Source organism: Myiozetetes cayanensis, unplaced genomic scaffold, assembly GCF_022539395.1.
Source record: "Myiozetetes cayanensis isolate MyiCay16 unplaced genomic scaffold, myiCay2020 scf6-25, whole genome shotgun sequence".
NCBI classification, from domain to species: Eukaryota; Metazoa; Chordata; class Aves; order Passeriformes; family Tyrannidae; genus Myiozetetes; species Myiozetetes cayanensis.
In genome coordinates, this window is record NW_026087853.1 from 43,598,443 (window position 1) to 43,610,042 (window position 11,600).

Sequence of the window (11,600 nt, forward strand, 5' to 3'; positions counted from 1 at the left end):
GTTCTGTATCCTCTCAACACTTTTCTCAGTCTTGATATGACATTTATTGTGTACAGGCCTAGCATTCTGGTCCAGTACATCAAAGCACTTCTGTGTGGATTAAGCATGGATTCAAGTGCTTTGCTAGACTCAGCCTAAAGCGTCTCATAAAATAATTTTTTAATCTTGGAGCAGACAGGAGCATTTCTTCATTAAGGAGTACAGACCCAGCATTCTCGATGATGCAGGACCCCTACACGTATGATTTGTATAAACCTGTACAGAACAGTTAGATTTGTATTGCATCAAGGTATGCTTCAGTCAATGGGCTGGTGTGTTACAGGTGAAAATTATGAAATTTATTATGAACATGAGTTTATTTCATGTCTGTGAAAACAGGGACAGGAAGTAATGTTTCTTGAAGCATAGAAGTACAGACAGATCTGTGACCTAAAAAGATTCTGCATGGCAGCACTTTGAGGTCACTGTTCTGTTTCCATTATCCAAAGTACCCATAAATAGTATTTATGTTTTATGTGGCTCTAATATTGGGGAGCATTGGTGCAGTGTAATCTTACAATTTGACCTGGGCTCTGTATATGGTACACTGTGTACTGGGAGGTACTTAATTTTAAAATGAAACAATTTAGTTGCTCTTATTTTTATTTTGTCATTTACCCACAGGAAAAATTTTACCAAGGCAAAATTATACACTATAGCATTGCAGGAGAAAGGTGGGGGGAGGGAAGCAAAAAAAATTCAACAAACAAACCAGAGGGGAGAATGCCATTTACCATTTATCAGATTAATGCAAACAATACTTCTTAACATCAGCTCATTTGGATCTTTTGTTTAGAATTCAGTCTAAATCTACACTGCAACAAAATAAAAATGCATTCTTCAAGACTGATTTGTTTCCTCTGGTGTAGGTAGCTTGTCAAGTGCTCCCAACTCTGAAAAAAAAATGAAAAAAAAAAAAAAGTTAATTGACACATATTGATTTATCTTAGCATTTAAGTAATGAAATCCAGTTACAGTAGTATACATTTTTATTGCATTTTTGTGCTCTCAATTATGAGACCGAAATCTTTGAACTTTTCATATTTTGATTTATAAGCTCTTGGGTTTTTTCTTTTGAATGTTAATATCTTCCTGCTATAATTTCACCTGCTTTAGAAACAGCAGTGACAGAACGACAATTAAATTATATCTTATTATGTCATGATCCCAGCATCTCAAAATATTTAATATTATTCAATTATACCAGCCTACAGACTGCTCTGTATGGAAGCATTTAAAGCTGGAGGGAACAATTTTCAAGAGAAAGAACTGAAGGCCACTTTTAGTTATTGCCAAGATACTTCTTAGCAGTTAAAATATTGCCTTTATCTTGCAGATTAAAATTTATGTCTAATCTGACTAACTATTCCCTGAATCTGAATCCTATGAGTGGGAGTTTTCCCCCACCAAGGAACATATCTACACCAATATACTTAATGTAGTAAAGTTCCATTTGAGAAAATGGAACAATACCACCATCTTTTATGAATAAAAGCACGTGTTTGTTGTCACTATCCTAAGCAGGGAACCTTGTTTGCTCATTCATTCCAGGGAAGAAGTAATTTGTATTTCTGTGAGATGCATTTTATTTTCTTGTCCAATTTAGCAGCTTTTTGCCTACTCAGAGAGCACATTCTTGAGCTCTACTTGTTTTACACCCTTTTTGTCTTGTCCAGATATTGATTTTACTTCCTAGACTCACATAGCAGAGTAAGAGAATGTTTAGGGCTCTTTCTTCACAGTGGCACAAGAAACAAGCTACTACACTGTCCACAGTAAATATACAGGTTAATAATCTACTTTAAATATATATTTGAATTATTTCAGGCCCTTTTACTAACTATAAAGAGGTTTTGTTTCCAATACAAATTTGATGCAAAAAATACTGGGTTCATATTTTCGGTAATGAGAAATATTTTGCTTGGGTAGATACAAATAATTCAGACAACAATGCCAAAAATTGATCCTAGATATGTAAAAAATGAACAGGTTTCTTGAAAGTCTCTTTTAATACTTAAATCAAAACACATATGTAACACTCAGGTTCACAGCACACACTTGCCCCAAAATTGCTAATAATTTGTTGTTTCTTACAAAGGTAAGAAAACAGAAGTTACTGATTTGTTGAATTGTCTACTTTCTGAGACAGAAAAATCCTCAGACATCTTCAGTAGAATACTTTTTTCTACCCGTTTTCCTTGCAACTACGTATCATATTTACATACATTTTGTAGACGATTTTAGAAGCCCTGAAGAGGATTTTAAAAGCTAAAAATTATGTTTGTTTGCGTTTTTTAAAGCAAAACTGACGAAAACTCAGAAACATACAGGCTTCTTCTTCACTGAATTCTATAAAAAGGTTACCACTCTTACAGAATCAGCTGTAAGCTCAGCTTTACAATTCTTGTCACAATTTTGAGACACTACAGAGATTTTACTAGCAGCATTTTGAGCTGTTTGCCAACGTTCAGCTTAGTGTTGTTCCAATTTTTCTGATGCACCCCTTTTGCTGAATACATGCAAAAAGGGAGATGTACTTCTTGTGCCACTAACAAGTGACCGAATGTTGTAAGAATTCTGCTGCACCAGATATTCACTGGCCTGTGGTTTTGCGTACTAGCTCTGTGTGTTCCCGAGGTGCTGTTCAAAATCTTGCACACTCAAATCTGTAGCAGACTGGTACACTCAGGGATAGTCTTGTCTTCTCAGTACCAGAAGCTGTGAAAGATTAAAGGGCATTCACTAACCTTTAAGATGCAAGTAAGTCAAAAATTCAATTACTGTACGCATAATGTTGTCATCAGACAGTGGTCTTCCAAGATTCCCTATAAAATAAGTTGGTTGTTACTTAGTGTTACATAGCATGAAGATACGCTTTATGTGGCATCACGGCTAAGTTTCTAAGTACTCTGAAAATAAGCTACCTGAAGTGCCTTTTTCCTTAAAATCTTTAATGGAATCTCCAATCATTTCAGGGAAGAGTGAAGCCCCTTTAAGGGGGCAATTCTCAGAATCAAAATTACCCAGCTCCTTATGCCATTTTAATGGTCACAGCGTTCAGAGATTTTTCTGCTGAAGAGTTTTCCTCAGTTTTCAACTCTCTCCCTTGTGTCCACTAACCTGAGACTGAAGGGATAAGGTTAAATTTAATTGACAAATTTATCACCTTTACAAAACAGTTAAAAGTTCTTCCCATAGCCTGATTTTGTTCCAAATAAGACTCTTGAGTGATATAGAAGTGATTTGTAGCCCAAAAGCTGGGCCTGGGTGTTTTTCTAAAAGCCCAGAAAGGTGTGTTTTTACATAGGTATCTAATCCAATATATTTGTCCTTGATCTAGTGAAAATAGGCCTTTTGATGCTATTTTAATGGCCTAATGGAGTCCTGGGAGCTTGTTATTGCACTTTGGGAGGCTGAGAAGGATGCTTTCTGTATCTGTTAATGGAGGGGAAAAAAAAAAAAAAAAAAAAGAGGGGTAGAGGAGGGCAGGGAAGACATCTTGCTTTTTTTCAATAGGATGGAGAATTGTCCTGTGTTAGAGAACAAATGGCAAGTAATTGCCCCAAGATGTTGAGTTCTCTGCATAGGGATGGGTGCCAGTACCAACAGCCCATTATCACATCACTGACAATACTGTCATACAGGATAGAAGGCAGACTGAGCCAAAGCACAAATTAAAAAAACACTGATGAAAGTTGTAAGAGACACAAAGGTTTCTGGTATATTGAGAATGAGCATTTAAGAGTGTATTTAAAACACTTGCATCTAAAACTCTTCCAGTCTTTGAACTGACACAAAGATGTTGCTATTATTTCATTAGTAATACTTGCACTGTTTGAATTTTTTCCTTAACTTTTATTCCGCTAATCTGTTTTAGATTTTTGTTATAGTTATTATATTAGTCACTTTTTTACCCAGATTTTATTACCAATTTGATATTTATTGGATAAACATTTTTCTTAAGTGACTTGGGCATACTGCACATGTGTATTTCTCTATACTCTGCGACTGACCTTATTTCTGTATAGAATTAAGTTGAAGACTCTAGGAGAAAAAAATTATGATTTTATAATTTGAAGATTTGACTAAGTATGTTCATAGATGGTTGTTTTGTAGTGATTTTTTTATTTTTCTGGACCTAGTGTTAAGTCCCTAATACAGCTTGCAAGTTCTTCTGGGTTATCTGGAGGGCTTATGAATTTTGCAGCATTCCTTCATGGAGAGAGCACAGTCCTTTGCATTAATTCTTTTACAGCAATAATGCACGTATATTGCCATTTTGAAGTGCCTATGTAAATAATCAAAAACAATCAACTAAAAACAAACAAACAAACAAAAAAATCCACCAACAACAAAGTAACCCTCATTTTCAGTTAAGATAAGATTATGACTACCTTACACCTTTTTTTTTTTTCTTTTTTTTTCTTTGAATCTCCTTTGGGTAGGAACTTCAGCTTCAAAGAAAACTTTTGATAAGAGAAGAGCGTGACATTCATAGCAGAGGCAGCAATATAATTTTCCAGTCTAATCCTGACAAGTTTGGTTGGGTTTACCTGTAATTGTGGAGGCGCAACAGTACCTGGCAAAAGAGTTCCATAAATCTAAGAGTTCACAGTCCTTTAAAGGACCCAGTATATCCACAAATGGCAACGTGTTGCAACGTGTGCATTGTTAGATTACAACTGCCTTCCTTTCACACTGTTTCTGACTGGAAAAATACTATTTTTTACACCAGTGTTTGAGAAAGTGGGTGCTTTTTCTTTTTTTGCCTTAAAAACAAATAAACAAAAATGCAGTGATGAATGCAACAGTACTCAGGTAAGTACTGTGGTCACTCTAACAGTCTAAAGTTGATATTCATCCCAGCTCACTTTAGATGTCTGCAGCAGGCTTAGTTTCTCCTCAGGAGAAAGAAGGAGGTTTTTCTAGGAGTTTCTGCATCTTATCCTGACATAGGTGGTTAAAATAAAGTTTAAAATTGTCAGCTTCTCTTCGTAAAGGGAGTCTAGACATAGTTTAAAGGCCTGGCTTTGGATGAAAAATCCAGACCAAGGCTGCACCCTTTTTCACTGATATTTGCTAAATTCTGACATGTCAACCTCAAAACATTACGTTGACTTGACTTCAGTTGCGACCAGATCCTCAGTCTTTTATGCTCATAATCCACTTTGCTTAAACATAGGAAATATTGAGACTTTATATTTGTTAAAGCTTTTGTTATTGAAAGATGCCTTTGTTGACTCACTTCTTTGCTGAAAAAAAATAACCCTTGGATGTCTAAGGTGACTTCTGACATATGAAAAGAAAAAAAAAAAGATATTTTCAAAGTAATATTATCTGTCATACTTTTAAAGCAACAAAATTATCTAAGTGCCTAGGAAAATGTACCATGTTTTAAACTAAAAGAACACACCAAATGGCCAAAAGTCACTTTTCTTCCTTTCATATGTTTATTGGGATCTCTGTTAAAGAGCAGGAATAGCCTTGTATCTAAGTAGTTGGTTAATAGTAAATAAATTGCAAAACATTCAAAACAAATCAACAATAGTGGCTTTCAGATTTTTGTTACCTGCTTTAATATCTTCATCAGGCTGTATTTCACGTTTGCCAGTGAAACCATGCTTATCATTAAAAGACCTGTGGTTATCTACTGCATCTGATAAATAAATAATTTTAAAAAAAAAATCAGAGGAGTTAAATGACTTAGCAACAACCTCCATTACATTGCTTGCTTTTCATGAATTTCAATGAAAATATCACGATGGGCAGTTTCGATGTACAAAATTACAGAAAAGCAGTTAATGTGTCATTAAATAAAATAACCTTTCTTGTAAATTTGTGCATATGATTTATCTTGTTTACAGACCCAGACCTGTGCTACATACTTGCTGAGCTGTTACCGAATTTAGAAGTCGTAAAGAAAATGTAAGCCTGTATATCTGCATGTAAACTAGGAAGTTGTTTTTACTGTTCTCTCCTTTATCTTTAAGAAAATGTTGCCAATGAGTTTGCTCAAAAGAAAACTGCAGGTAGTTTACATGCATAACCTTCAGAAACTATCTTACATGCCCCTGGTGCCTCTTCTCTCCCCCTTGCAATGGGCATTTCCTTTATCAGTAAAAGCTGATCAATACGACCTGCAACAAAGGATGATTCCTATTATCCAGTCTTAGATAAATGGCACTTTGACAAGTACATTTCCCCACAGTACTTTTTCCGATTTGCTTAGACCTGCTTCGGGGTAAATATACTTCCAGACATTTACAGAACCAGTTAATACATTTAAGATGCATTAAGCTTTTCTTTTTTTTTTTTTTTTTTTTTTAGATATCCTTAGGGTTAGCTAAAGAGAATGAATAAAATCATAGTAAGTGTCTGTAGTATTTGTCTATGTATTACTGAGACTGAAAAGAGAGAAACATTGGTAATGAGTGTTATTACTTTTCTTAGCCCTGCATTACTTTTCTTTTAATATTTGTTATTCTCCACTTTCGTAAACCAGTGTTCCTGTATTTTGAACACTTCATATATTAATTTTTCACAGTTGTTAGTTTGCATGTTCTTGTTTTAATTTATTGTGCTTTAATTAAAAAAAAAAAAAGTAGTATAATAAAGCCAAGTGTTGAAACAATTTTCAAAAGGATTTAAAGGTGAAATCTGAAATACACAGGGAAGTGCCAAATGTCACATTTTGTCATTCTTCCCTTGACATCTAAGATGATAAAGGATTTTGTAACACTTCTGGTGATGGAGAATTTGTCATATGAAAATTACAGTTCCCAAGCACGGGGTGAGGAGAAGTGTTTCTGGACACAAAGCCTCAGGTCACAACTCTGCTTTAGAAAAGAACAGCTGCTGTTCAAGGCAATTCTGTAATAGGCATGTAACAAGTATTGAACAAATATTTTCCCAAATTAGTTTCGTCAGCCTTGAAGGTTTAGATGACATTGCTGTACACAGAGAAGTGAATAGTACCCTACAGTAAACTGATTGTAAGAAAAAGAAAAACCCCACACCTTTTGCATTTTGACATAAAGAAAAAAAGACTGCCTCACTTACGTGGCCCAAGTAAGTAACCAGCACTGTTCAAAGTCCAACCCCTTTTTTCTTTTGCCTTAAAGAAAAAAATGCAAGTATGTTATTACATGATGTACACAGTGCTTGCATTCAAAAGGACATTCTCTCAAGCAGAGTCTTCTGAAGGCTCAAAATCAAGAAAAATTAAAAAAAAAACAACCTGTAAAACAAACAAAAAAAGCCAATCACATTGAAGTAAATATTAATGGTGAACTCTTGCCTCCTCCCCATCTAAGTCTATAGTTTTGCTATCGATATTCATGTCAATATGAAGATATGAAGTCAGTATGAACATTTCACACCATGGAAGTGAAACTACAAATCAGACTTTAGAGGCAGAAATTTTGCCTTGATACTTCAAGTTCATTAATTACCACCTGGCAGCCACCTGAACAGACAGCAACTCCTTCTTTTAATTGACTGGATTTACATGACAGCCTCTTTATAAAAAGAATCCATATGTACAACCACCTTTTCTGAGTTAGATGGGATGTCCATTCAATTTCGGTCTATAAACTAGACACTCTTTTATTCATACTACAAGGGAGATAGTACTTAAAAACTCCAAATTGTTAGCTAAGGAAAAAAAAAAAAAAAAAAAGCTTATAGCCAAAAACGGTTTTGAGTGCTGCATCTTCTGCAACCGGTATGTCTCAGCACAGAGTATATCCCTGCGAGGTTTATAGGTTACTTTGCCAGCTGATTCATGGATACTTACTGAGAAAACCAGCCCAAATGTTTCCGAGAGGGTGGCACCGAGGATTAGAGACAGAAACAGGAAACTAGCGCACCTCTGCATCTGGAAAGAAACCGCACGAGGGTGAACGCTCTGCCTTTCCCCAGCGCACAGGAGACTCCTCGCCGCGCGTAGGAAGTGGGGATGAACCTCCCTGGCTGCGGTTACCCGGGCTCGGCACCCAAATTCCCAGCGGGAGGAGGGCCGGGAGGGGAGTACCTTGAGGTCCCGCGGCGCTCTGCCTGTCGCAGCGCTGTCCCTGGCGTGTCCCACGGCGGGCACTCACTGCATGGCCACGGCCCGAGTGCCAAGCTGCGCCCACGCTCCGCTCCCGCCGCCCTTTATGGGCTGCGGCAGCGCCGCGCCGGGGGGAGCCGGAGCCGCCCACCCCCCGCTCCCCCGCCTCCCCCGGGTCATTTCCCCCTCGCCACCCACTGCATTAGGAAGGGTAGAAATTACAGCAATCCAATTAGAGGTACTTGGAAGCACGACGCAGGCTGCCGGGAGCTGACAGCGCGGACAATTATCTCCTATTCCCGAGGCTTTGGGCAGGCTGGTGGGCAGCGAGGGGAGCTCTGAGCTGGGCAGGGAGAGGGTCTCAGATCTGGGCAGCCTGGCCCACCGCCTGCCGCCCGCTGCAGCTGCACAAGGGCTCGGGGGTGGAGGGGAGTGAGAAGAAACTATAAAGTGAATACAAATCGATTTACAGATCACTTTATATAAAGTGATCACTGGTACGGGAGCAGCGCTAAATGCAAATGTCTGCATGTGATGCTGGTGAGCAAGATTCACGGTGTTTGGGGATGCTGGGAGGACTTCACACTGCTTTGCTCTGCTTGCAATCGCCAGAGCTCCCTGTGGTCCAGGCCACTTGTGGCCTCTGAAGATCCCTTTGACTCATGTCCTGGGCTCTAGCATCAGAATAAAAGGAGCTGTCAAAACTCTTAGTGTACTTCCTTGCTGCTTTGTTATCTGAGATAGCACTTTTTTAAGATTATGTGTGAAAGGCCAGGGATTTAGTTCTCTCCAGAGATTAGACTAGCCCTGGCCTGTTAATTTACAACCAGTGGAGTTTCACCAGTTTGCTTGTCTTCGTTGTGGCTACAGCTGGCATCGGGATGTGCAAAACTGAATTACAAGGCAGAGATTCCAATATTAGTTCCTCCCCCCCCCCCGCCAAATTGTATTTGCTTTACAACAGATTAGTTTATTCACTACAAGTCCCTCAAATTCATCTTTCAGTAAGAAAAGCACCACAGATGTTGCACAAAATAAGTTATACTTAACAGTTCCTTTTTCTGAAGCTGCTAACTTTTACAAAGTGTATACATTGTGAATTTGAATGTGGAGCCGAGACAGCTATTGAACAATGCAATACACTTATCATTCACCACTTTAAAAGCAAACTTTTTTTTTTTGCTTCAGTGTAGCATAGTAGTCGTAATCCAATCAAGAAGCAGAAGCTGGGTCTTTTATTTCTATTTCCTATGCTCTTTTGTCAGATGCAGTAAAGTTATTATAGTCTAGTCTTGTCTTTGGGTGTCTGATCAAAAACTGCTTGGATAAAGCCTATTTTATGCAATTCTTAAATGTTAATGTACCTAAATGGGGAAGCTCAACTTCGTATATTTTATTTGATACTTTTCATCATTTGCTGAGGACATTCTCTCAGCCATTACATGATCTTCACAATTCAGATTAGATAGATCTGGAAAATAGCAATATGATTTTTGCAAAGTGTTCTTTACCTTATCAAAAGTGCACTTTTGTCTGAAATTCTCTAGCTTTCAGCTGTTAACTCCCACAAGGTAATTTTTCAAACTTGAAGCTTCTTTGTGAGACAAAATGTTTTCTTGAGTTATTTGAATAAAACCACATGAGTTATATCAAAAGATGTCAAATTTTACATTCAAACAGTGTTACAAAAATGTGTTAATTCTCTTATCTTTGATTACAGTTTTGTTCTTCAGGTTCCTGTAAAAAGTATTTGAAACAATTTATTTGAACCTGCAGTTTTTATTCTGATTTTTCACCGCAGTACTTGCACCTTCATGTCAAATTACAGAGTAAAATGATCTCTTCATCTCCAATAGAGTCAGATGCAAAATAAAACCTCTTTGTATACTGAAAGGCTTAATCCATCACTTGCCCATCATATTTTTTGTCTAAATGTATCTTTATGCTAGTGTCAATTAAATAGTTTTATCACTCATTCTTACAATTGATGTTCTCATTCCCTCAATTTTCCTTGTCAAGAATGCTATTAGTCTTTTTTTATTCCATAGGAATTTTAAATCTCACTATTCAGACAAAAGCATTAGTCTGAAGCCTGCCTCTTCTAGCTTAGCTTGACAAATGGCCATCTCTGTGATTACATGGTTTGTTTTTATCGAGGCAACCCTTCAATATACTAGTTCTTCCACTGATTTATTTGTTGTTTGGTTAATTACAAAGGCTTAATGCAATTTGAGTACCTTTTAGGTTATACCTAGTCCTTACCAGAGATTCACTGTCAGATAAACTCTCAATGAAGCTTATCTAAAATTTACTCAAGCCAATAGAACAATAAACATTGATAACAAAACTGTCCCTAATGTCTCTAAATTGATACATGAAAGACAGGAGTACCACGGGCTGTCTCACACAACATGTACTCTGTACATGTAATTTTATATACATGATTGTAACTGCATTTCAAAATAATTAAAAAAAAAAAATCAACAGTGGAAAATACTCATTTCAGCCAGAGAAAAAACTTGTGAATTTTTAAGGAAAATATAATATGGATTAATTAACTGAGCATATTGAAACATTGGACTTGGGAAATAAAATAATTGCATTTTGTCACTGGAGATCTTATTTTAGAACAAACAGTAAATCCTAACGATTTTACCATGCATTTAATGGTAAACATTTCTCTTTTATAAAATCGTTGAGGTAGGACGTCCCATTTAAATTTAAATTGACAAAACCCATAAAATATCCAGAATGGCTAGCTTGTATAGTATTCAGGAAAAACACCAAATAAAAGTGGATTTTGCATTATATTTTCAAAGGGTCTGGAGTTGCTGTGGCTCCCTTCACTGTTAAGCTTATTAAGAGATAATGAATGAAGCAGGAAAAAGTGTGTCTGCTATTTCTGTGTTGAAGTTGTATAGACAGGTTTGTTTTCAGCAACTTACCAATGGATAATAAAACCAAATATTAGAAACCACTGCAGTCACTGTGATGTCCATCTGCACAAAAATGAGTCAGGTTTTTTCTACTTCCCAGGCCACATCAAATGTGAACATATTGTTTAAGACCTTTCTCTGATATGTACACGAAATCTCCAATATAACATGAACAATGGCAACGGATTCTAGGCTTGGGAGATAAGTTATTAGAAAAATTTGTCTCCCCTGGAGTAGTTCCAATGAAATACTGACATTACAGAAGGTAAGGGCTTTATTGGAGGAGTGTCATCATCCAGCTAACTGGAAATGATTCTTTGCAGAAGTTTGAAGATGTCTGTCTTTGAATTCTCTTCAGTGTTTACTAGGGGATCATTAACACACAGTGACAGCAGTAATTTTTTTACTCTCTTTTCTGCACTGGAAACAATTTTAGCTTTTTGAGATCAGTGTTTGAACCCTAAATACAGAAATTTATCAAAACTGAGCATGCAGAACACAAATGTAGGACTTTCTGTGGCTAAATCTGGGTGGGAAAAGCACAGATTTCTTTCTAACAGAATATGGACACTGAC

The 11,600-nt window shown here is 36.9% G+C and overlaps 1 protein-coding gene across 2 annotated transcripts; it reads right to left on the reverse strand.

Annotated features, from left to right (window-relative positions):
• Positions 1-624: 624 nt before the first annotated feature.
• GAL (galanin and GMAP prepropeptide) lies at positions 625-8,157 on the reverse strand. 2 transcript variants are annotated; one of them, XM_050337020.1, is made up of 7 exons: positions 8,072-8,157; positions 7,835-7,915; positions 7,099-7,153; positions 6,105-6,176; positions 5,609-5,695; positions 2,787-2,864; positions 625-932 (listed from the first exon to the last, which is right to left on the reverse strand). In XM_050337020.1, exons 2-7 carry the CDS (start codon positions 7,913-7,915, stop codon positions 880-882), a joined length of 426 nt encoding a protein of 141 aa, XP_050192977.1. In that variant the 5' UTR covers positions 8,072-8,157; the 3' UTR covers positions 625-879. The 2 variants fall into 2 exon arrangements, with proteins under 2 accessions (XP_050192977.1, XP_050192976.1); XM_050337019.1 differs by lacking the exon at positions 6,105-6,176.
• Positions 8,158-11,600: the final 3,443 nt, after the last annotated feature.